At 36.5% G+C, this 22349-nt stretch overlaps 1 protein-coding gene across 2 annotated transcripts in view; it reads right to left on the reverse strand.

Moving 5' to 3' along the window:
* Positions 1 to 21590, reverse strand: part of LOC125655613 (uncharacterized) — a 36807-nt gene extending 15217 nt beyond the window's left edge. Inside the window, exons 1-5 of one of the 2 annotated variants that reach the window (XM_048885952.2) lie at positions 21368 to 21590; positions 3730 to 4001; positions 2873 to 3106; positions 886 to 1119; positions 98 to 200 (exon numbers count right to left, since the gene is read on the reverse strand). In XM_048885952.2, coding sequence (XP_048741909.2) covers positions 98 to 200; positions 886 to 1119; positions 2873 to 3106; positions 3730 to 4001; positions 21368 to 21521 — 997 coding nt within the window. In that variant the 5' untranslated portion in view covers positions 21522 to 21590. The remainder of the gene's footprint in view (positions 1 to 97; positions 201 to 885; positions 1120 to 2872; positions 3107 to 3729; positions 4002 to 21367) is intronic. The other variant, XM_048885953.2, reaches the window with a different exon arrangement.
* Positions 21591 to 22349: the final 759 nt, after the last annotated feature.

Below are 22349 nucleotides of genomic sequence, written 5' to 3' on the forward strand. Positions count from 1 at the left end.
CTCTTAGTATTCTTCACTGTTCTTTATCTTCACCTTTCCATCATAAGGAATGGAGTATTGCTGAATTGGAAAATGAAAAGCGTGCGATTGCTTGTACCTTTGTTAGTGAGGGTTGTGGGGAGGACCACTCGAACACGCCTTGACCCAGTCCAGCTACTATTACATAAAACTCCAACTGACGTCATCTTCTCTACATTTACCTGGAACAGAATTATATGTACTAAGTGTTGGCATTGCATTGTTAATATGGTCTTTTAATATATGATTTTCCTTATGAATCTTCAAGAATGTAGTGTTGACAAAGCGACGTTGTGAATTTTACTTTCTCTTAATCTCATTTACATTAGAGCATTAAGAGACTATAATAGTTATAACTACACAGACTTCTGAAATAAAACCATTTAGGTATTTCTTTCTTTTTATTTTCCCCCCTTTTTCTAGACAGATGATCGATGTATTTCTGAGATGATTAATTTTAGGGTCACGCTCTTGGTGACATCAAAGGCTTCAGATTTGCATACATCTGCTGGTAGAAAACTATCAATAATATTATTGGAAATCAAGGTTATCAAAATGCTTTAGAACAATAAATCGAAACTATTTATGGCGTAAACAGAAGTAACCTACTCGTCCTCCGTTTTCGGCGCAAGCGCAGTGACTATCAAGTAACAAAGCTGTGAAATGAACATACTATGATGAGCTTAAACATGAGAATACACGCTTAGATATGAAAATACACGCTTAAACATGAGAATACACGCTTATACTTAGACATGAAAATACATGCTTAGACATAAACATGAGAATACACGCTTAAACATGATAATCTACGTATACACATGATAATACACGCTCAGACATAGACAGGAGAACACATAGACATACCTGTGGTGCATCTGTTGTTCCGTCGATGTTTATGCCTACAGACTTAACGTGTAGTGACACTATCTGGAGATCGTTATTGTTGGAGTCACTGTGGAGATTGATGGCCTCCGCCGCGATGTCTGGACTAGGGTATGGCAACCACGCCTCAAACAGAACCGTCATTAGTTCCCCTTTAGCGAGAGAAGTGGCGCTGGCATGTGAGGTTAAGTTGTATTCGGGTGTCTTCGATACAGCCTAGGTAAAGGTATTGATAATAAAAGAAAAATACATTAATTTCTTTTATAAATTGCAATATTTCACTATGAATTTTGAAGATCATGTTCGGAACATAGATGATAAATTTGTATTGGAAAAAATCTTTTGACGTCGATATGTAGTTCGCATGCATGAAGAGTCATCGTTAAATAGTGTATACCATATCATGCACACACTGCAAATGGGGAGAGAGAGAGAGAGAGAGAGAGAGAGAGAGAGAGAGAGAGAGAGAGAGGGGGAGAGAAATAAATTTGGAGACATCTGAGACGATGTATATTGAAAAATATAATCTTCCGAGTTTAAATTGTAAGTTGTCATGTTTGGGGAAAAAGATCCTTTTCAACAATATGAATACATTATGATAAACAATAAAATACGTACTTGGTAATTATTTTTCCAATTATCAAAAATGGGCTTTTAGGCTTGATTTTATTTGTATTTAATAAATAATGTATGTATGAAAGGCGAAGATAACGAACAGTGGTCAATCTCATAACTCCTATAAGCAATACAAAATAGAGAGTTAAGCAAACACGGAACCCTGGATATACAAGAGGTGGGATCAGGTGCCTAGGAGGAGTAAACACACCCGCCGTGAGCCCTATGTCTTGATAAGATAAACAGAGTAATCTGTAGTCAAATCAGTGTGCCAAGAATGGCCTATGATTGGCAAGCAAAATGCAATGGTGTGAATTATTGCGTCCTCTATTGTGTAAACAGGATATGACATTCTAACTTGACGAATAAACAGTGAAAATAATGAAACGTTTAAAAAATAAAAAATTCGAAAGTGTTCCAAATAACAACTTATGAGTCAGTACAAAATTCGAATCTGTGCTATGGAGAGTCAACATGGATACATAATTTGCACTTTGGGGATTTTTTTGATTTTGATCCTTGGATCAGTCTGAGATCTCTGGGCAGTAGTGCCATGACATGCATATATGAAAGGTGATGATAACGAAAAGTGATCAATCTCATAACTTTATAAGCAATACAAAATAGATAGTTGGGCAATCACAGATCCCTGGATATACCAGAGGTGGGATCAAGTGCCTAGACGGACTAAGCATCCCCTGTCGACCGTAATATGCAATATGAAACGTTGTTTGATATTTCATAAAATATATTGGGAGTTTCATTGATGTTACGTAAAGAACTTTGATAAAAATCATAACAAGATAATCTTTGTACTAGTATTTTACTTAGCTGTACTAGTATTTTACTTAGCTGTAATAATTAGATTTCACCTGATGTGTTACACAGACTACATACATTGTATGTATCTATCTATATGGTGTGGGGTATATTTAACTTGTAAGATTATTGGATCGTAAAAATTGTGCAATGGAGGAAAACATCTATATATTAAGGGATATTTTCATTATGACATTTCCAATGACCATCTAATTATCTACTTGTACGAACGTATGGGGTTTGATGTCTTCATGGTGTAGGACTTTTACCCTATCCATACATTGTAAGAACTTACGGGGTTTGATGTCTTCATGGTGTAGGGCACTTGTCCTATCCATACATTGTAAGAACTTACGGGGTTTCATGTCTTCATGGTGTAGGACTTTTACCCTATCCATATATTGTAAGAACTTATGGGGTTTGATGTCTTCATGGTGTAGGACTTTTGACCTATCCATACATTGTAAGAACTTATGGGGTTTGATGTCTTCATGGTGTAGGACTTTTGTCCTATCCAGACATTGTAAGAACTTACGGGATTTGATGTCTTCATGGTGTAGGACACTTGTCCTATCCAGACATTGAAGCTGTTGTTATACTCTATTCCCGCGCTGACCCAATGCGTTGCACCATCTGTCACATCATCTACCGACACCACGAACGCTTCGTAGTCAATCACAAGGTTGTTGTCAGCATCTGTACCGGAAGTCCCGGAGTTATACACGTCAGAAAAGTTGTACACGCCACGTGTATAGATTTTGAAAGCACTCTGGAATAACAATGATGATATAATGGCATTTTACACATCTTTTCATTTCTCAAGTTGGAGTTGTCTACCTCACTTAATTCATTTGGAATTGATTCAATGTGTATTGAATATTGTGTGAGCTATAACTCTCTAGAGTTAAAATTGACAGGTAATCCAAGATGACTGCATAAACAGGCGACAATTATTGGTTTTGCTAAATTTTAGAAGGTATGTCTTTACACAATTGTAGTCAGAACGATTGTAAGGGATTTTTCGAAATTAAAATTTGGAGGCGGCAATGTAAAAATAAAATCTGAAGATACTCTAATTTTGCGCGGATTAATTGTACTTTAAGTCGGTATCTTTTTAATGACGACCTATAGCTCATTCCTAAATCACAATAACCAGAGAGCTACAGTTCTACATCTTCATTGTACACTGCTTTGGACTCACTTGAGATTAATTGCTTTTTCGTTTTTCAGGGATACAAAATTTGTTGCTTCTCTTTTCATGTTATGTACATATATGGCTAATTCATTATACCCTACACTCTTGTACGTTTTAGGATTTTTTCCTTGCATGAAAACGAAAGAGAGAGCAAAAGTGTCAACTATAATATCAGTTTCTTAGGAGATGAAACTTACATCTTTGGTGTCCTCTGTTGGGTGGTAAACCATCTTTGTGTTGGGATCAATGTCAAGATTACTTCCTCTGCTCATGGTTACAGCACCAACCGCCATGACAGTTACATTTGTCGACGGAAGAATCTCTACCACGACTCCTTCCGTCGTTCCCGTGGGAAACGCCACGGTTAGTGTGAATTCGACCTTTGAGCCAATGTAGAGTTCAGTCACAGATGAATATGCAGATTGTACAGTAACGTTTGGTGTGAGAGAACTCGGGGCAGCGGCGTCACCTGTTCATGAAAACAAAACCATACACATATTGACTACCTAAAAATTTAATTGTCAATCGTTGATTGAAATGAAAAATTCAAACGAGATGTAGATATATAGATAGAGATATAGAGCACAGACTTATGGCTATATAGCTAACTATGACTACATGGCTAATGATGCTATTAGACATTAATGATACTTCCCTTGTCCTTTCACTGCTTTTATGCAAATTCCTGTACGTTATGATGATTTAATTTGGTACTATGTTAGAATATCAAACTAGAAGGGATTTCACATTACGAAGAAAGATAACTTTGGTATATAGATAACATATTCTTGAAGTATGTTGGATTAAAATTTCAAATTACATTTCTTTAAACTGAAATTTACATGTACTGACAAAGGAATAGATGCTGTTAACATAAGCATTTATTAATCATAAAAATGTTCAATCTTGTATTCCATGTTATTTGAAGTTCAAGGTTACATCCTGTTGCTACAAAAATCTAAACTTTTTAATTACAAACAACCTGTACATATATATGACATCTTTAAAACATTCCTCCTAAACATGTTCTTCTTTGAACTATAGTCCTGCTACACATGTCATTACTGAGGATGTAAATATAGTATACAGTTATTTATGGTATTGAGTGAGTCAGCGAAATTCCAATTCTCCCGACGTTTATTTCCTGAGGCATAGCGACGCACTTTAACGATACAATCATTAAACCCAGAAAAAAACCTTGAAATTAATGCAATATTTATTTTAACCCTTCAATTCAAGCATGACAAAGATGAAGAAAAAAGTATTAGAACAATCAATTTTATTTCAATTGATTAAAAATTTTCTGTAATAGATCAACATGTCCATGGAAGTTATAATATGTCGATTCCATATATCCCAGTGAATTCGAAATAAATTGATTGATTGATTATATACTAGTATTGTATAACGTCCCGCTTGAGAATATTTCACCCATATGGAGACGTCCCCATTGCCGGTGAATGGCTGCAATATTTAGGCCTATCCTCGGCGCTTACTGCCGGGAGGGATCTTTATTGTACCACACCTGCCCGCGGGATATCTCGAATTAAAAAAGACACCAGTTTTCCATATCTGCTTCATACTTAGATATTTTATTGAACATAGATGTTAACGGCAAATTAACAACTCAACTTTCTGACAAAACTTCAGCTTCATCGTCAACTTCCCATATTCATACAGCAATATTCCATTATTACCTGCATATGGTGTTTATATATCTCAACTGATTCGATACGCTAGAGCGTGTTCTCCATAGACTGCAAGAAAAATGGAACTCGGAAATATTTGCATCTGGTTATAAGTTATTCAAAAATTACTCCATCATCAACTTCCCATATTTATGTGGCAATATTCCATTATCACCTACATATGGTGTTTATAATCCTCAATTAATTTGATACGTAAGAGCTTGTTCTGCGTATGATCAGTTTTTAAATCAAGGCAGGCTACTGAAAAACAAATTAACGTCACAGGGGTTTCATTAATCCCGTTTAAAGTCAGCATTTCGCAAATGCTATGGTCGTTATAATGATCTAGTTTGCCAATACAACCTTTCATTAGGTCAAATGCTGTCTGACATGTTTCATGCCTATTTTATGCCGTTCTTTACATACCGATTTTGACCACGAATTCCTCCATTTACCTGATTCATATATAGGGCTCACGGCGGGTGCGAGCGATCAACAGGAGATATTTACTCCTCCTAGGCACCTGATCCCACCTCTGGTGTGTCCAGGGATCCGTGTTTTGCCCACTCTCTATTTCGTATTACTTATAGGAGTTATGAGATTGATCACTGTTCGTTATCTTCACCTTTCATAGATGAATCTTGTATATTTAAGTAATTAGTACGTGCTCTGTTATTTAACCTTGCTTCACTCGCTATTTATCTGTTGTATCCAATGTGCATTACATACCGTATATATAGTAAGTTTAAATTAACTTGTTTCCAATTCATTTGATTATTAGATAGAATGTGTTCACAACAAGCCTACATGTGGTGTTGATGTCTCTCAAGTGATTTGATACGAGAGAGCATGTTCCGGGTTTCATAAATTTTTAATTCGAGGGGCTACTGACAATTAAGTTGATGTTACTGGGGTTTCAACAGACTTGATTAAAGCCAACAATTCGAAAATTGTTTAAAGTCAGCAATTAGCAAATTACCAAGGTTATGATAATGATCGTATTTGCATATACAACCTGGCCTCAAGTCGGATGCTGTCTGAGGTGTTCTTTAATATCGATTTGACTATCGTTTACCTAATCAAGATGTAGGGCTCACAAGCGAGTGTTACCGGTGAGCAGGGAGTATTAAATCCTCATAAGTACCAGATCCCGCCTCTGGGGTTTCCAGGACCCATGTTTGTCCTTCTGTAGATTGTGTTACTCTGTCTAGGTTGATTAGATTGATCATGATCACTGTTCGTTATCTCTATCTCCTTCGCTATTGTTGGTTGGTTGGTTTGCTTTACGTCCCGTTTAGAATTGTTCACTCATATTGCGATGTCATCAGCTGTAGGTGCAGTACCACAAATTTAGCTATATGTTTGGCACCCATAGCCATAGCAGCGAGGGTTTTTTAACGCGTCAATGCCTGTTGCGACACGGGACCTCCGAGGTTTTTAAGGTTATACCCGAAAGACCCATTATCATCACTTCTAAATGCCGAGGATTTGGCGAAGGAGCAATCACTACCTATGTTTAGTTGACGAGGCAATGGCACAAATGGGTCTCGAACTCATGACCCCCCCCCCCCCCCCCCCCGGTTACAAAGCGAACGCTCTACCACTGAGCTACCACGATCACTTGTGTTTGTTATTGCATAAATCAAGTATCGTCTATATAAAAAGTGAAAGTGAAAGTCAGAGGACCTCATTTTAAATTTCATCATTTAATAATTTCTTTTACATAAGAATAGAGATCAAAAAGTGGACCTGATATTCCACCACGTGTTAAAAAGAAGTGATCAAAGATCGTCAAGGTTTGATGAATATTGCAGGAAAGCACAGAAACGATTTTGGTCGAACTACGTTTCCTTTTTAAGTAGGATAATGAAGTATGGATAAACTTCAAAGCAATAGATTGCATGAATTCGGTTTGATGTTTCTAAACAGCGGAATATTTCCGGTGTTGACAAGTTAATTGCATCGCAATTTTTGATGACACGGCGGAAATGACAAAACTGTGGAGATTCATGTTTGACCGAATTGGATTTAATTTTATATCGGCTTGCTTTCCCTTATTGTCTTTCATGGAGAATACCCCAATCAGACAAACGGAGCAGCATACGAATATTAGTACTGCCACGTTTATACTTGTATCACCATGATTTTCATCTTTTCTTTTGAATTGAAAACAGATCATTCATGAAGTGTATAACCATTAAATTTGAAATTTGTTACTGTCATACATCATGTGAATAATTTACTAGCGCATATCCCCACATTCCCTTTGATTATTGTCATCAAAGAGCCAATATATGTTCATAAATCATTTACTAGTAAATGTAAATCAGGAACTTTTCTTTAGTTGCATATCTTAAAACTAAACACCTACAAGCAAGTAGTATATGAATTGTATCTTTGTTATATTTTGACAGGTATTATGATATGTGGGTCATGAAATCAATGTCACTAATCGTTTAGCAAAGGTTAGATGTCATTAAATCAATGTTACTAATTGTGTAACCGAGGTTATTTTTAGTGAAACGTGTACACTGCAGGCAGAAGTTCAAGCAGTAAGGAATGATGAAATCAATACTAATTCAGGTTTTAGTTTTCTTTAATGTAAAAATGTCAATAATTGTATTTTTGAGTTACTCTGTCCTCTAGACAGATTCCCATACCAATACTAACCTTCGGCTGTCATTTAGTCCCGTTTTCCATGTTTGTTCAGTACAAGTTCCCATACTTGTTTTTTCAGTACACGATCCGATACTTGTTTTGTTTAGTACAAGTTCCAATACTGGTTTTCTACACATACTTGTTCAACATGTTCTATAGTTATATTCTCATATCATTAATAAGAACGTTTTTAGTCTGTTTTTTTAGATGGATTGCAATACTTGGTCAGCCTATCGTTAATCCAATGCCATTACTTTTTCAGATTATCCTTTGTACATATTCCCATACTTGTTCAGCCTATCCATTATATACAGAATAATACATGACCAAATTTGTATCACACTCCATATCAACCTGAGACTCCAATATCAAGCCCGGGGGCCGTAGGCCCAAGGACTGATATTGGTTGAGGGTTGATATGGAATATGATACAAATTTGTCCATGTATTCCGAGGTACTCCGAATGAAAACTACAGAGGTGTTCAAAACGCACGATAAAGAGTGAAACAAAGGGTGCTGATACAGGGTGTGTGATAAAGGGCACATGCCTATGTTCATATCAGGGATGCAGAAATCCTGTATTATATAACAAATATATAATAAACAGATTTCCATACTTGTTCAGCTGCCCTTTATACAGATTCCCATACTTGTTCATCCTATCCTTTATACAGATTCTCATACTTGTGCAGCTGTTCTTTATACAGATTCTCATACTTGTCCAGCCTATCCTTTATACAGATTCTCATACTCGTTCAGCCTATCCTTTATACAGATTCTCATACTTGTCCAGCCTATCCTTTATACAGATTCTCATACTTGTCCAGCCTATCCTTTATACAGATTCTCATACTTGTCCAGCCTATCCTTTATACAGATTCTCATACTTGTCCAGCCTATCCTTTATACAGATTCTCATACTTGTCCAGCCTATCCTTTATACAGATTCTCATACTTGTCCAGCCTATCCTTTATACAGATTCTCATACTTGTCCAGCCTATCCTTTATACAGATTCTCATACTCGTTCAGCCTATCCTTTATACAGATTCTCATACTCGTTCAGCCTATCCTTTATACAGATTCTCATACTCGTTCAGCCTATCCTTTATACAGATTCTCATACTCGTTCAGCCTATCCTTTATACAGATTCTCATACTTATTCAGCTGTTCTTTATACAGATTCCAATACTCGTTCAGTCTATCCTTTATACAGATTCCCAAACCTGTTCAGCCTATCCTTTATACAGATTCCCAAACCTGTTCAGCCGTCCTTTATACAGATTCTCATACTTGTTCAGCCTATCCTTTATAAAGATTTCCATACTTGTTCATCCTATCCTTTCTACAGATTCCCATACTTGTTCAGACAAATTTTTCATACTACACGATCAGCCATTCAATTTATCACTGTGTTGTTTGTATCACGCAGACCTGTCTTTCTATAATCCAAGATGTATTTTGTCCATAGACTTAAAAGTACATTGAATCAGCCTGCTCTTTTGGTAAGTAGCGGTGCCTGTATCCGGGTATCTGAGTAACATAGTGGTCGACACACTCGCTTCTCGTCGATCGACAGTAGCTGTTTGTGAGAGGGTATTGTGGTCGCCTACTCCGACATGTAGGTTTCCTCCCACATCAATGACCCCTTCACACCAAAATTCGAACCAACGAAAAGCATTGAAAAAAGATATAGAACTTATTTGTTCATAGTCGTAAAATTGATAACGTTTAAATTTCAATACATGTATTACTTCGTCGGATGTATAAGTTACACCTTGCTTGAATAAATCCTATATTTCTATGTATACCTGTCCTTGTGATTGAGTCTTTAAAGCTTTGTCTCCATTAAATCAACATGTGCCTGCTATGACAGACAGTCCTTTTTACTGATTCCTATATTTTTGTCTTCTTCAAATCAATATATGGTCTCCAAAACCTCCTGAATTTCTGTCCACTATACCAGACTTTGCAGGTCCCATACATTGTAACATTTTGATTTAATTAAACCCACGTGCGCTTTTTTAACAATATACTCTGGCTGTTTCCATATGAACCGTTTCTTTCCACGAAAATGTTATCATGTTAAGTTTCGGAAGAATTGGTTCTAAGAAATACACATACTGTATTTTTTTCTTCTGTATTCGTCACCACTCTTGTCACTGGTTTGAGTAAGGTTTTTCGCTTCAAAAACCATTTGGCAATTGTTAACTTTACCAAACATTAAACTTCATAAAAAATTCCTTTGAATGATTAATTTAGAACTGATTTTAATATTTTTTTCGTTAAATTCCCCGTTCACATTCTATGAAAGCCGACTGGGTTCAATTTTGAACAAGTAAATAAAAATCCAATATCTTTACTTAGTATCTCGTTATAACAAGTTAATTATCTCTTTAAAACGAATTAGTATCTTGTTATACGAGTTAATTATCTCGTTACAACGAAGTAGCTATATCGTTATAACGACTCAATTATCTTGTTATAACGAGTTAGTACCTCACTCTACGAGTTAATTATCTCGTTATAACGAATTAGCTATCTCGTTATAACTAGCTAGTTTCTCGATATACGAGTTTAATATGATCTCTTTATAACGAGTTAGCTATCTCGTTATACGAGTTAATTATCTCGTTATGAATATTCTTATATCGATTATGCTCTGGGATTGTTAACCGAGCGTTTTTCCTGAATCTATTTTTCATTAAAACATTTTTGTTACGCAATCCTTTGCTTTTTTTTTTAGGCTTTTATATAGAAGAAAGTCCATTTGTAGTGAAAAGGTTACCTGTAGGTGTCCAATGAGTGGACAATTGCTGTCCATTATTTTTAAGAATGGACAGATACTACTTGATAATTGTCAACTTATTGGACAGTGCCAGGTAAACCCAATAACTTATTAGACGTCTACAGGTAGGCTGAAAATAAGACAAAGGCAATACGTTTGTCAAAGAGATACAAATTTAATTTTAAATTCCCTACAAGTAAGAATCAACACAGATATCGGAAAAATCACTGAAACACTTAAAAAGGAAGTGGAATTCTCTGCTTCAACTTCGAGATTCACATTTTTTAAAAATTCCATTGGCCATTATCATATATCCTATATTATGATTATGATGATGATTATTATTATTATATAACCTATCATTGGGTCAAATGCTGTCTGACGTGTTTCATACCGATTAAGCCGTTCTTGGCACACTGATTTTGACTGCGGATAACTCCGTTTACCTGATCAGGATATAGGGCTCACGGCGGGTTTGACCGGTCAACAGGGGATGCTTACTCCTCCTAGGCACCTGATCCCACCTCTGGTATGTCCAGGGGTCCGTGTTTGCCCAACTATCTATTTTGTATTGTTTATAGGAGTTATGAGATTGATCACTTTTCGTTATCTTCACCTTGCATCACATCAAAACTTAAATTTAAAAGACATATTTCCATGCTGTATTTGAATTTCGCTGGATTCAGAGGCACATTCCGAAACTTAATCACAACGCTTTTTTATGTTTTCTTTATCAGCATACTCTGAATTATTATTTTCATTTCACGAGATGGGCGTATTGGGTTCTTGTGGCTGGCGTTAATTATTCCTCATCCAAATATTCGAAAACACAATGCTTTTCAGATCAAAATTTGGCTCCATAACTTTCTCACCCTCCATATCCAGAATATGCCACTCATTAAGATAAGAACTCAATCAACTCTATCAGAATATAATTTAATTCTATTTGTAACACTCAATTTTATTGGCTGAGCAAACTGAATTTTTTTTAGTTTATATTATATAATATGATTTGATATGGCGTCCCGCCCCTTTGACAACCCAAGTGTCACTACTTTTTTTGGGCCAAATTTACATTGCAGCAGTGTTAAGTTGTAGGCCTATGAAATCTACGAGTAAACGTGCATTATATAACTTAACTATGCAGTTTACTCTTCCCATGATTCACGGATTATAAAGCATGAACTGCACCAAGTTAGATTATATCAAATAACATAAGTCAACATTTGCTTCATTCCTTAAATGATGTGAATTGACATTCACTGGTCCTTTCTGTTTGTTTTCAATTACATCAGATCTGATAATCATGAAATTTAAAATACATTACTCTATTTGTTGTAATTTTCCACATTTCATATTACTTATCGATTCCATTGCCTCGGCAAACTACAGAAAGAAAATAACGAAGCAATTACATTGTATCGTTCGTTTTTATTTGTGTTTCACGTTATTCGTCCCAAACCGTTTTTATTAATTCAGAAACAAAGGGAATGAAACATGATAGGAACAAAGACAAAATCATGCATTCGCTTTGTGTGTTTATGACAATTGTCCGGAACAGAGAACAAAGTCTTAGTCTCACGTTCCTTCAGAACACACTCACAGCAATGGAATGATTTCCAAACAATTTGCATGAGATTTTGAACTTGTAATTCCTCTTGTGGTCATTCTAAATACCTTACCCAAATCTTATTATCAAGGAAAATGAAAATGAGAAAATCAATTGCATAACTTATTTTATTTGATCTGACATCCCTACTTTATGTCATTATGCACCGTTATTGCACCAGTATTATTATTTGAAACGGTTCAAATAGTGTACGCACTAGAAAAATCCTCAACTTAGAATTTCATTTTTAACTCTATTTGTGTTTCAAAGTGTGTGTGTATCGACTCGACTTTCAATCTTTATTTATAGCACTGACGGTTTGTTGGCTTAATCAAAAAACTCAAATGCTAAATGTTGTATAAAAAAGTGAAGATATTGAACAGTGATCAATCTAATAGCTCTTATAAGAAATACACAATAGAGAGTTGGGCAAACACGGCCCCCTGGATATATCAGAAGTGGGATCAGGTGCCTAAGAGGAGTAAACATCCCCTATCGACCGGTCACACCCGCCGGGAGTCCTATATCTTGATCAGGTAAAGGGTGTAATCTGTAGTCAAAATGAGTGCGTAAAGAACGGCCTAACAATTGATATGAAATTCGTCAGGCAGCACTTTAGTCATTGACAGGTTGGTAAACTAGATCGTTATAACGAACATGTAATTTGGGAAATGCTGACTTTAAACGAAATCAACTTCAAAATGGGCGACATCTAAAGGTTACTATAGGTCCGTTGAATATATTACAGACGCTGTTGAAGATTTAAAAAGATAATGTCCTGGTCAATTTTATAAATGCCACATTCTCAAATACCATATTTAGTATTTTCGGTAAATTCCTTGACAGGGTAGATTATATATTTTATTATATAGCTAATAAATAGTCTATTTTAAAATCTGCGTAAAATCTAGAGAATGTTAGCGTTAATCTATTGAACGCTAACTTTGCATTGCGTATATTGTGCGCCTGAGACATTCTATAATATCTTATTCCTCTAGCTCTAGCGGCGTAGTAAATGATGGCCGCGTACAAGACATTTCAGTCTTGAGAGAGATTGTAGACATGATTTCAGCTTCTCCATCATCAACTTCTCATATTTATGTAACAATATTTCATCATCACCTACATATGGTGTGTGCATATCTCAACTGATTCAATACGCAAGACCTTGCTCTACATGCATGTATGGTTAGTTTTTAAATCGAAACAGGCTACTGACAAACAAGTTGATGGTGCAGGGGTTTCAACAGTTTCGATTGAAGTCAGCATTTCGCAAATTCTATGGTCGTTATAACGATCTAGTTTGCCAATACAACATATGTAAAGGATATAAGCCTCAAACTGTCCATTCTGTGAGAGAAAGAACTGATCTCGGTCCTACGGGCCTCGATCAGTTCTTTTTCTCACAGAATGGACAGTTTGAGGCTTATATCCTACTTAAAACATTACATCTTTTGTTCTAAGAATTGACAGTCTCAGGTAAACCCATTGACAATGATAATTATGAATAAAGCTATTTTGAATAGTCTGACAATATAACCAGTCTTGCGTAGAATTCTGTTTCTTTTGTTCACTTATTGGAGAGTGTCAGGTAAGTAGTCTTCTACTGCAGATTTTATATTCATTCTTTCTATAGTACTGAGCCATATCAACATGTCTTCCTCTGATGGGGAGAACATTTTCATTGCACAGTCAAAATTTAAGAATTTTAGTGAAAGTGTTGCAAATATTCAGGATATGGAGGGTGAGAAAGTTATGGAGCCAATCTGAAAAGCATCGTGTTTTCGAATATTTGGATGAGGAAATAACTAACGCCAGCCAAAAGAACCCAATGCACCTATCTCGTGAAATGAAATTATAACATGAAAGCGAAAATAATAATTCAGAATTAGGATTTGCTAATAAAGAAAACATAAAAAAAAAACAAAACAAAAAACGTTGTGAAGAAGTTTCGGAATGTGCCTCTGAATCCAGCGAAATTCAAATACAGTATGGAAATATGTCTTTCAAATTTAAGTTTTGATGCAATATAGTAATGGCCAATGGATTTAAAAAAAATGTGAATCTTACGAGTTGAAGCAGAGAATTCTACTAAAGAGAAATATCGTTTGTAAGTGTTTCAGTGATTTTTCCGATATCTGTGTTGATTCTTACTTGTAGGGAATCTAAAATTAAATTTGTATCTCTTTGACAAATGTATTGTCTTTCTCTTGTTTTCAGCCTACCTGTAGATGTCTAATAAAATATTGGGTTTACCTGGCACTGTCCAATAAGTTGACAATTACTGTCCATTATTTTTTTAAGAACGGACAGTATCTATAATGGACAGCAATTGTCAACTTATTGGACACCTACAGGTAACTTTTTCACTACAAGTGGACTTTCTTCTATATAAAAGCCTCAAAAGACAAAGGATTGCGTAACAAAAATGTTTTGACATTGAGTAAAATGCTGTCTGACGTGTTTTATAACGATTGCTATGTTCTTCTTGGCACACTGATTTTGACTACGTATAACTCCGTTTAGCTGACCAAGATATACGGTTCACGGCGGGTATGACCGGCCGACAGGGGATGCTTACTCCTCCTAAGCACCTGATCCCACCTCTGGTAAATATATATCCAGGGCTCCGTGTTTGCCCAACTATCTATTTTGTATTACTTAGATTAAATATGAGATTGATCACTGTCTTGTAGTAGTCCAGTCGTGACTCATGTCCACCGGACATTAACGGATGTGAACTGGACAACCATAGGTAAAGAAACGCATGAGTTCCGATTAAAACGCGTAGCAACGCATAGCTACCGTAGACTAAGCGGACTCCATAGTCTGGTGATGCCCGTTTCAAGTTTTGAACATGATCAAAACTTTCCGCCGGATCGACCGGACCGGACTTCGCTAGAAAAAGAACGCATTGGCCGAAATAGAAACGGACAAAAAAAAAACAACAAAAAAAAAAACAACAACAAAAAAAAAAAAAAAAAAAAAAAAAAAAAAAAAAAAAAAACCCGCAAAGGAACAGAGTCGAACGGATTGAGAATTTTGTTATCCGTTGGACGTCCGTTAGCATTATCCGGTGAGGTGTGTTGCTGCTTTTCGCCCCTTATTACCAAAGGATCCAAACATCAGGAAAATATATAAACGAAATCTACGCAGATATCAGTTCACAGTCACTGAGTTTCGGGAGTTGTGCGCCAAGAATTTTATGACTGGTCAATTCAAATGTAAAATACATCCCGATGTAGCTAAAACGTGCTGCTATAAAAAGCTAGATTTTCAACAAGATGCCATATCAGTTCCGTTTGATATACGCACGATCGTGACAAAGAAAGGGGGGGGGGGGGGGGGCAGAACGGCGACATTCTAATTCAGGCGGAGGTAATTTAATGTAAAAAAACAACAACAAAAAAACAACAACAAAAAACAACCATTCATTCGAAGCTATGATGCAAGACATTTGTACCTCCCAATTTCCCTCTAATGAAAAATTTAACAAAAGATTGTCAAAGAGCTGTATTGAACGAATGGATAGAAAAATGATGGTGCTACATTAAAATTTCAAGAGAGAGATAAATGTTTTGTGCCAAAATTTTGTATGTCAGTGCTTCAATCAATACCATCATAATTATATGCTATAATTCCGCTGCTCCATACACAAACAGATGCCTATTTAGTGAGTCTGTGGGTGGATCTAACGTCTTTTTAAAATTCAGTGTCGTTATAATTCTCATTCATAAACTTGCCCATTTGAAAAAAAAAAAAGAAATGTAAAGAAAACGAAGAGAGAAAAAAATAAATAAAAAAAATAGATAAATAAATAAATAAAATGAGGGAAAGAAGACAAAAACGCCGTTGGACGCATGCTCTACATTTTGTTGTGATTCTGAATGATTTTCTTATGATGTTACGATTTCGAGAAATCAAGGAAGATAATCATGAATCAATTTTTTTAACTAGTTACTTTGCGCTTCGAAATTTTACTGTGAACCATATCAATGATTTAGTTCGATTTTTTAATAAAAAGTCTGTGTTTTAAATTTCACAGGAGAAAACACTACCGCTACAGCTAGCACAATCTGTCTCTCATGTTCTTTATATTTTTACTTTCACAAATGCCAGTTTGCACATTAGGTAATTGACTACTATACTGTAAACGAGTAGATGTAAATTCCACATTCTTAAAAATTATCAGATTTTTTCGTTCAGTGGAAAAATGAGCGGAAAAAAAAATCCCTCAAAACTCAAACAAACCTTCATTCCAAAAGAGTGATAATATGTCATTACGTCAATGTATGAAATTGGTAGGATCTCAACTACCAATATTGATTACAACTTCAGAATATAAAACAACATTAGGGGATATTTGCTTTTAATTTTACACTCGCTGCAATAGCAACCGATTTAATGCCCGTGCGATTAGTGTTAGTATCCACGTATACCATGACCCAGTTACAGTGAAGGAATATCTACATGTAGCCATGACCCAGTTACAGTGAAGCATTATCTACATGTAGCCATGACCCAGTTACAGTGAAGCATTATCTACATGTAGCCATGACCCAGTTACAGTGAAGCATTATCTACATGTAGCCATGACCCAGTTACAGTGAAGGAATATCTACATGTAACCATGACCCAGTTACAGTGAAGCATTATCTACATGTAGCCATGACCCAGTTACAGTGAAGCATTATCTACATGTATCCATGACCCAGTTACAGTGAAGCAATATCCACATGCAGCCATGACCCAGTTATAGTTAAGGAATATCTACATGTAGCCATGACCCAGTTACAGTGAAGCATTATCTACATGTAGCCATGACCCTGTTATAGTGAAGCAATATCTACATGTACATGTATCCATGACCCAGTTACAGTGAAGCATTATCTACATGCAGCCATGGCCCAGTTACAGTAAAGCAATATCTACATGTAGCCATGACCCAGTTACAGTAAAGCAATATATACATGCAGCCATGACCCAGTTACAGTGAAGCAATATCTACATGCAGTCATGGCCCAGTTACAGTAAAGCAATATCTACATGTAGCCATGACCCAGTTACAGTCACGCAATATCTACATGTAGCCATGCCCCAGTTACAGTGAAGCAATATCTACATGTAGCCATGACCCAGTTACAGTGAAGCAATATGTAGCCATGTTTTTAGTTTTAAAAAAGTCATCTACCCTCGGATAAGTCGGTAGTTATCTTCACGTCAGAAAACATACCGAGAGTTCCGAATGGATGCATAACGTAGTTGTGCGATGTGTGTACTGACAAAATATTGGAAAATGAACAAGTAAAGATAATGAACATTGCTCAATCTCATAAAATCCTATAAAGAATACAAAATTAAGAGAAGGACAAACACGGACCCCTGGAAATACTAGAGGTGGAAGCAGGTGTCTAGGAGGAGTAAGCTTTCCCTTGTTGACCGGTCCCATCCTCCGTGAGTACTATATCCTGATCAGGTAAACGGAGTAATCCGTAGTCAAAATCAGTATGTAAAGAACCACTTAGCAACTGGTGTGAAACACGTCAGACAACATTTGACCAAATGATACATGTAGGTTGTATTGGCAAACTACACATGTAGATCGTTATAACGACAATTGAATTTGTGAAATGCTGACTTTAAACGAGACTGCTGAAACCCCTGTAACATCAACTTATTTGAAAGTAGACTGCTTCAATGTTTAAAATTGCTCATACGAAGAACACGCCCTCGCGTATCGAATCAGAGACAAAGCTGCTAGTAATTGTTTATAAGAAAAATACAGCATTGCCGTTTCATAGAGACCCACTACTTAAAATGATCCTCACTCCTCTTTAGTTTTATGAGTGAATTATTTAAGACGACCACCATTATATGCATACATTTTGTATTATCACAGAATTGGGAATATTACCATAGAATCAAATTATCGAATACCATTAACAGATTAGTACTATCAACAGAGCGACTATTACGCCCAGATTAGTACCACCAACAGCGCGACTATTACGTACAGATTAGTACTAACAACAGCGCGACTATCACGCACAGATTAGTACTACCAACAGCGCGACTATTACGTACATATTAGTACTACCAACAGCGCGACTATTACGTACATATTAGTACTACCAACAGCGCGACTATTACGTACAGATTAGTACTACCAACAGCGCGACTATTACGTACTGATTAGTACTACCAACAGCGCGACTATTACGTACAGATTAGTACTACCAACAGCGCGACTATTACGTACAGATTAGTACTAACAACATCGTGACTATTACGTACAGATTAGTACTACCAACAGCGCGACTATTACGTACAGATTAGTACCACCAACAGCGTGACTATTACGCACAGATTAGTACTACCAACAGCGCGACTATTACGTACAGATTAGTACTAACAACATCGTGACTATTACGTACAGATTAGTACTACCAACAGCGCGACTATTACGTACATATTAGTACCACCAACAGCGTGACTATTACGTACAGATAGTACTACCAACAGCGCGACTATTACGTACAGATAGTACTACCAACAGCGCGACTATCACGTACAGATTAGTACTACTAACAGCGCGACTATCACGTACAGATTAGTACTACCAACAGCGCGACTATTACGCACAGATTAGTACTACCAACAGCGCGACTATCACGTACAGATTAGTACTACTAACAGCGCGACTATCATATATCATTTGTGTACGCTGTTACGTCTCTGATGTAGCTTGTTTGATGATAAAACAATGCAGTCCACAGAGACTGCGGCAACGACTGTATTGATTTTCGTATGTATTGACTTTTGATTTATTGTCTAAACTTTTGTTTTAAGTTTATTATTAGTAAAACAAAAAGTTACTTCATACAAAAATGCTGAATCAAAGGTTAGTCGTCCCCCCCCCCCCCCCCCCCCCCCCCCCCCCCCAAGTGAAACCAATGTCTGGCAACTGAACAAATTTACTAAGTGAAACATAGAGATCAATGCTTTCAGATTTACCTGTTTACATTATCTTTGGGATACAAAGGAATGTTTCAAAAGATCGATATCACATTAAAACCATATAAAACTTACTTCAGAGAACTGAGGGTGGGATAGCCAAGGTGCCACCGCGTTTTGCAGTCTGATTTTGATTTTAATTTCATTTTTGACTTCATTTCACCTCAATGCATTTATGGATATATTGATGTATTACGGGTTGCGGTCACATGGTGGGCGTGTTATCAAATACACGGGTCAGGGTCGCCTGATGGGCGTGGTCTCAAATACACGGGTCGCGGTTACCTAGTGGGTGTGTTCTCAAATACACGGGTCGCGGTCGCCTGGTGGGCGTGGTCTCATATACACTTTGTACACGGGTCGCGGTCACCTAGTGGGCGTGGTCTCATATACACGGGTCGCGGTCACCTGGTGGTTAAAATAGGGTTCCCTGTCATGATAGACATTGGAACGATATGGAAACCTTAATTCATGGCCTTGAAAGCTGCAGAACTGTACTATCTGGGGTGGAAGGGGGGGGGGGGGGGGTAGATAAACGAGAGAACTACAGATTGTGGACACCTTCAACTACTCCATGCTGATTCCGGTATTTTAACTTTTCATTCTTGCATCACCGTCTCCAGATTTCAATAGCAAAAATTCTTTATATGTTTCCCCGCTACAATTGTCTTTTAAGACATACTTACAAGCATAATATATACAATTATACAATCACATTCGAACTGAAAATGCGCAGCTTCGATATAGTTCACCACTGTACGTAGCCATGTTTAGTTCAGACTTCCCAGTCAATGCTCTGGTCTTTCTCAGAGATTTTCCTCAGAGATCTATAGTAACTACGATCCTGAGCGCTATGCTATGGTCTATCTCATTTTCCTCAGCGAGCTACAGTTTTGCAGCCACGGTCCGGAGCGCAATGCTACATGTATGGTCTATCTCATTTTGTGTGTGGCACGTCACCCAAAGCTGGTGACGTCACCCAGAGCTGGTGACGTCTCTACATGAGTGAAAAAAATCTCAAACTACAAACAAATAGGCCTAAAACTAAAATTCTCAAATACGGCATATATTTCAGTAATATAAACATGCTAGGAATGCATGTAATTGTTCCATTCTATAATTAACAATTGTTAACATTCATCAAATTAAATTTTGGAGGGGTACAAACTGCATACTTAAAATAACAGTGAACATTTGAAGCACCACATATTCATTAAGAAGGTGTAATTTGTATTGCTATGATTATATTACCACTTCAGTTCTGATTACTAGTCACCCGATCACTTTTTCTTTAACTCAGCTATGACACGGTAATCATTGTAATATTCTAAGAATGCATCTTATACGCCACACCGCGAAGCCTATAAAATTAGTGTAATAAGATTTCATTGCGTTTGATCCTGAAGTTAAATATATAATAAATAAAAAAGGTCTGGTTCCCGGCAGTAGACGAAAAGATGATAAATAAGCTATTCTGGTGTCAGAGTAATAGTACCACGATTCACTTATATAATTCCCTTTCCTTCGAATTTTCTCAGTCCCGTCCGTGTTACATTAGATACAACTGTGTTATAATATATTTGCCTTTAAAACGGTTTTAGCCTATATATATATATATATTTAAAACAAATATGACTGATCAGGTAAAAATGTGGAATTAAATTCATATGCCAAAACCAAGTGAACCTTGAGCAGAAAATCGTAAGCGAATCACGATCTAACAACACTATTAGTTAGATTACAACTGTTTAACGACCCCGCACTTGTGGAACCAGTCAATGGGTATTTTCATTGTCCATTAAGTACAATAAACACTGTTTTCTATGAGAAAAAGTATCAGGAAAGAAAATTGATTTAATCAGTACTTGGACTCAGAATAATGAAAAATCACCCGGAGCCCAGAGAGAGAGAGATAGAAGAGAAGGGGAGACAGAAGGGAGAGAGAGAGAGAGAGAGAGAGAGAGAGAGAGAGAGAGAGAGAGAGAGAGAGAGGAAAAGATAGAGAGACGAGAAAGAGAGATAGAAGAGAAAATGAAATAGAAGAGAAAGAGAGAAGGGAGAAAAAGAGAGATTCCTACCTGGATGAATACAGTTGAAAAGAATCACAGTCACAATGATAAGGAGTTGTGGGAACATTTTTGGCGCTCGCGTCGTTTGCTTGGCATAGTCCATTGCCGTCTGCCTGAGACTCTGTCGCGCGCTAAAACAGAATCCCGAGGATGAATTATACATGGAACTCTGAAAAGTTGAAATCAATAAAACAGATCAATTGGAAAAATCTCAAAGGTACTTAGCTAGTTATCAGAGGTAGATCGGTATGTAATGAAATGCATCATAATAGAACATGTTGATCGAGTGAAGCGTCTCCCCTGTCTTAAACCCCGCGTCAACAGACAAGCTATTAGATGTACATAGCATCGATCTTCTCTAAACATTTGATGCAATAGAAAAAGTCAAAAAATTGAAAGAAGTGATTACTGGAATTGTAATGACTCTGTCACCTGTCTGTGGGGATTGTGTCATTATTATTTTGGTCTGGTAATGATAGTTCAATATTTGTAGTAACCGGATCGCTATATTTCGAGCTTGATAAAGTTCATTTAGACAGAGCGTAACTTTTTCTGGTACTGACGAAAACCCGATGGCCTGAAGACCATAACCTGAGAATAGATTTAAGTCTGAATTTTGAATTCAGCTAACTTTTGAAATAAGTTTCATAATAAAATAAATATGTTTTCATTTATATCTATATTATACAATATATTTGATGAAACGGACCTACAGGTAACTTTTTATCAACACTCCCCTAAATCAAATTAGAATAATACAAAGTAGCGTGCACGGTGCAAAATATGAGAGTTTAGAATGCAAAATATGAGAGTTCAGAATACAAAATATGAGAGTCCAGAATGCAAAATATGTGAGTTCAGAATACACGATATATGAAGTACTATAATTATTTGGAGTATTCAGTTTGATAAGATTGTGTACGCTGAAAGTTTTATACGGTTATCTTTATTAATTATTTTTTTTAGTGAAAACAATTATTTGAAGGCGATG

Source organism: Ostrea edulis, chromosome 7 (assembly GCF_947568905.1).
Source record: "Ostrea edulis chromosome 7, xbOstEdul1.1, whole genome shotgun sequence".
Taxonomy (NCBI): Eukaryota; Metazoa; Mollusca; class Bivalvia; order Ostreida; family Ostreidae; genus Ostrea; species Ostrea edulis.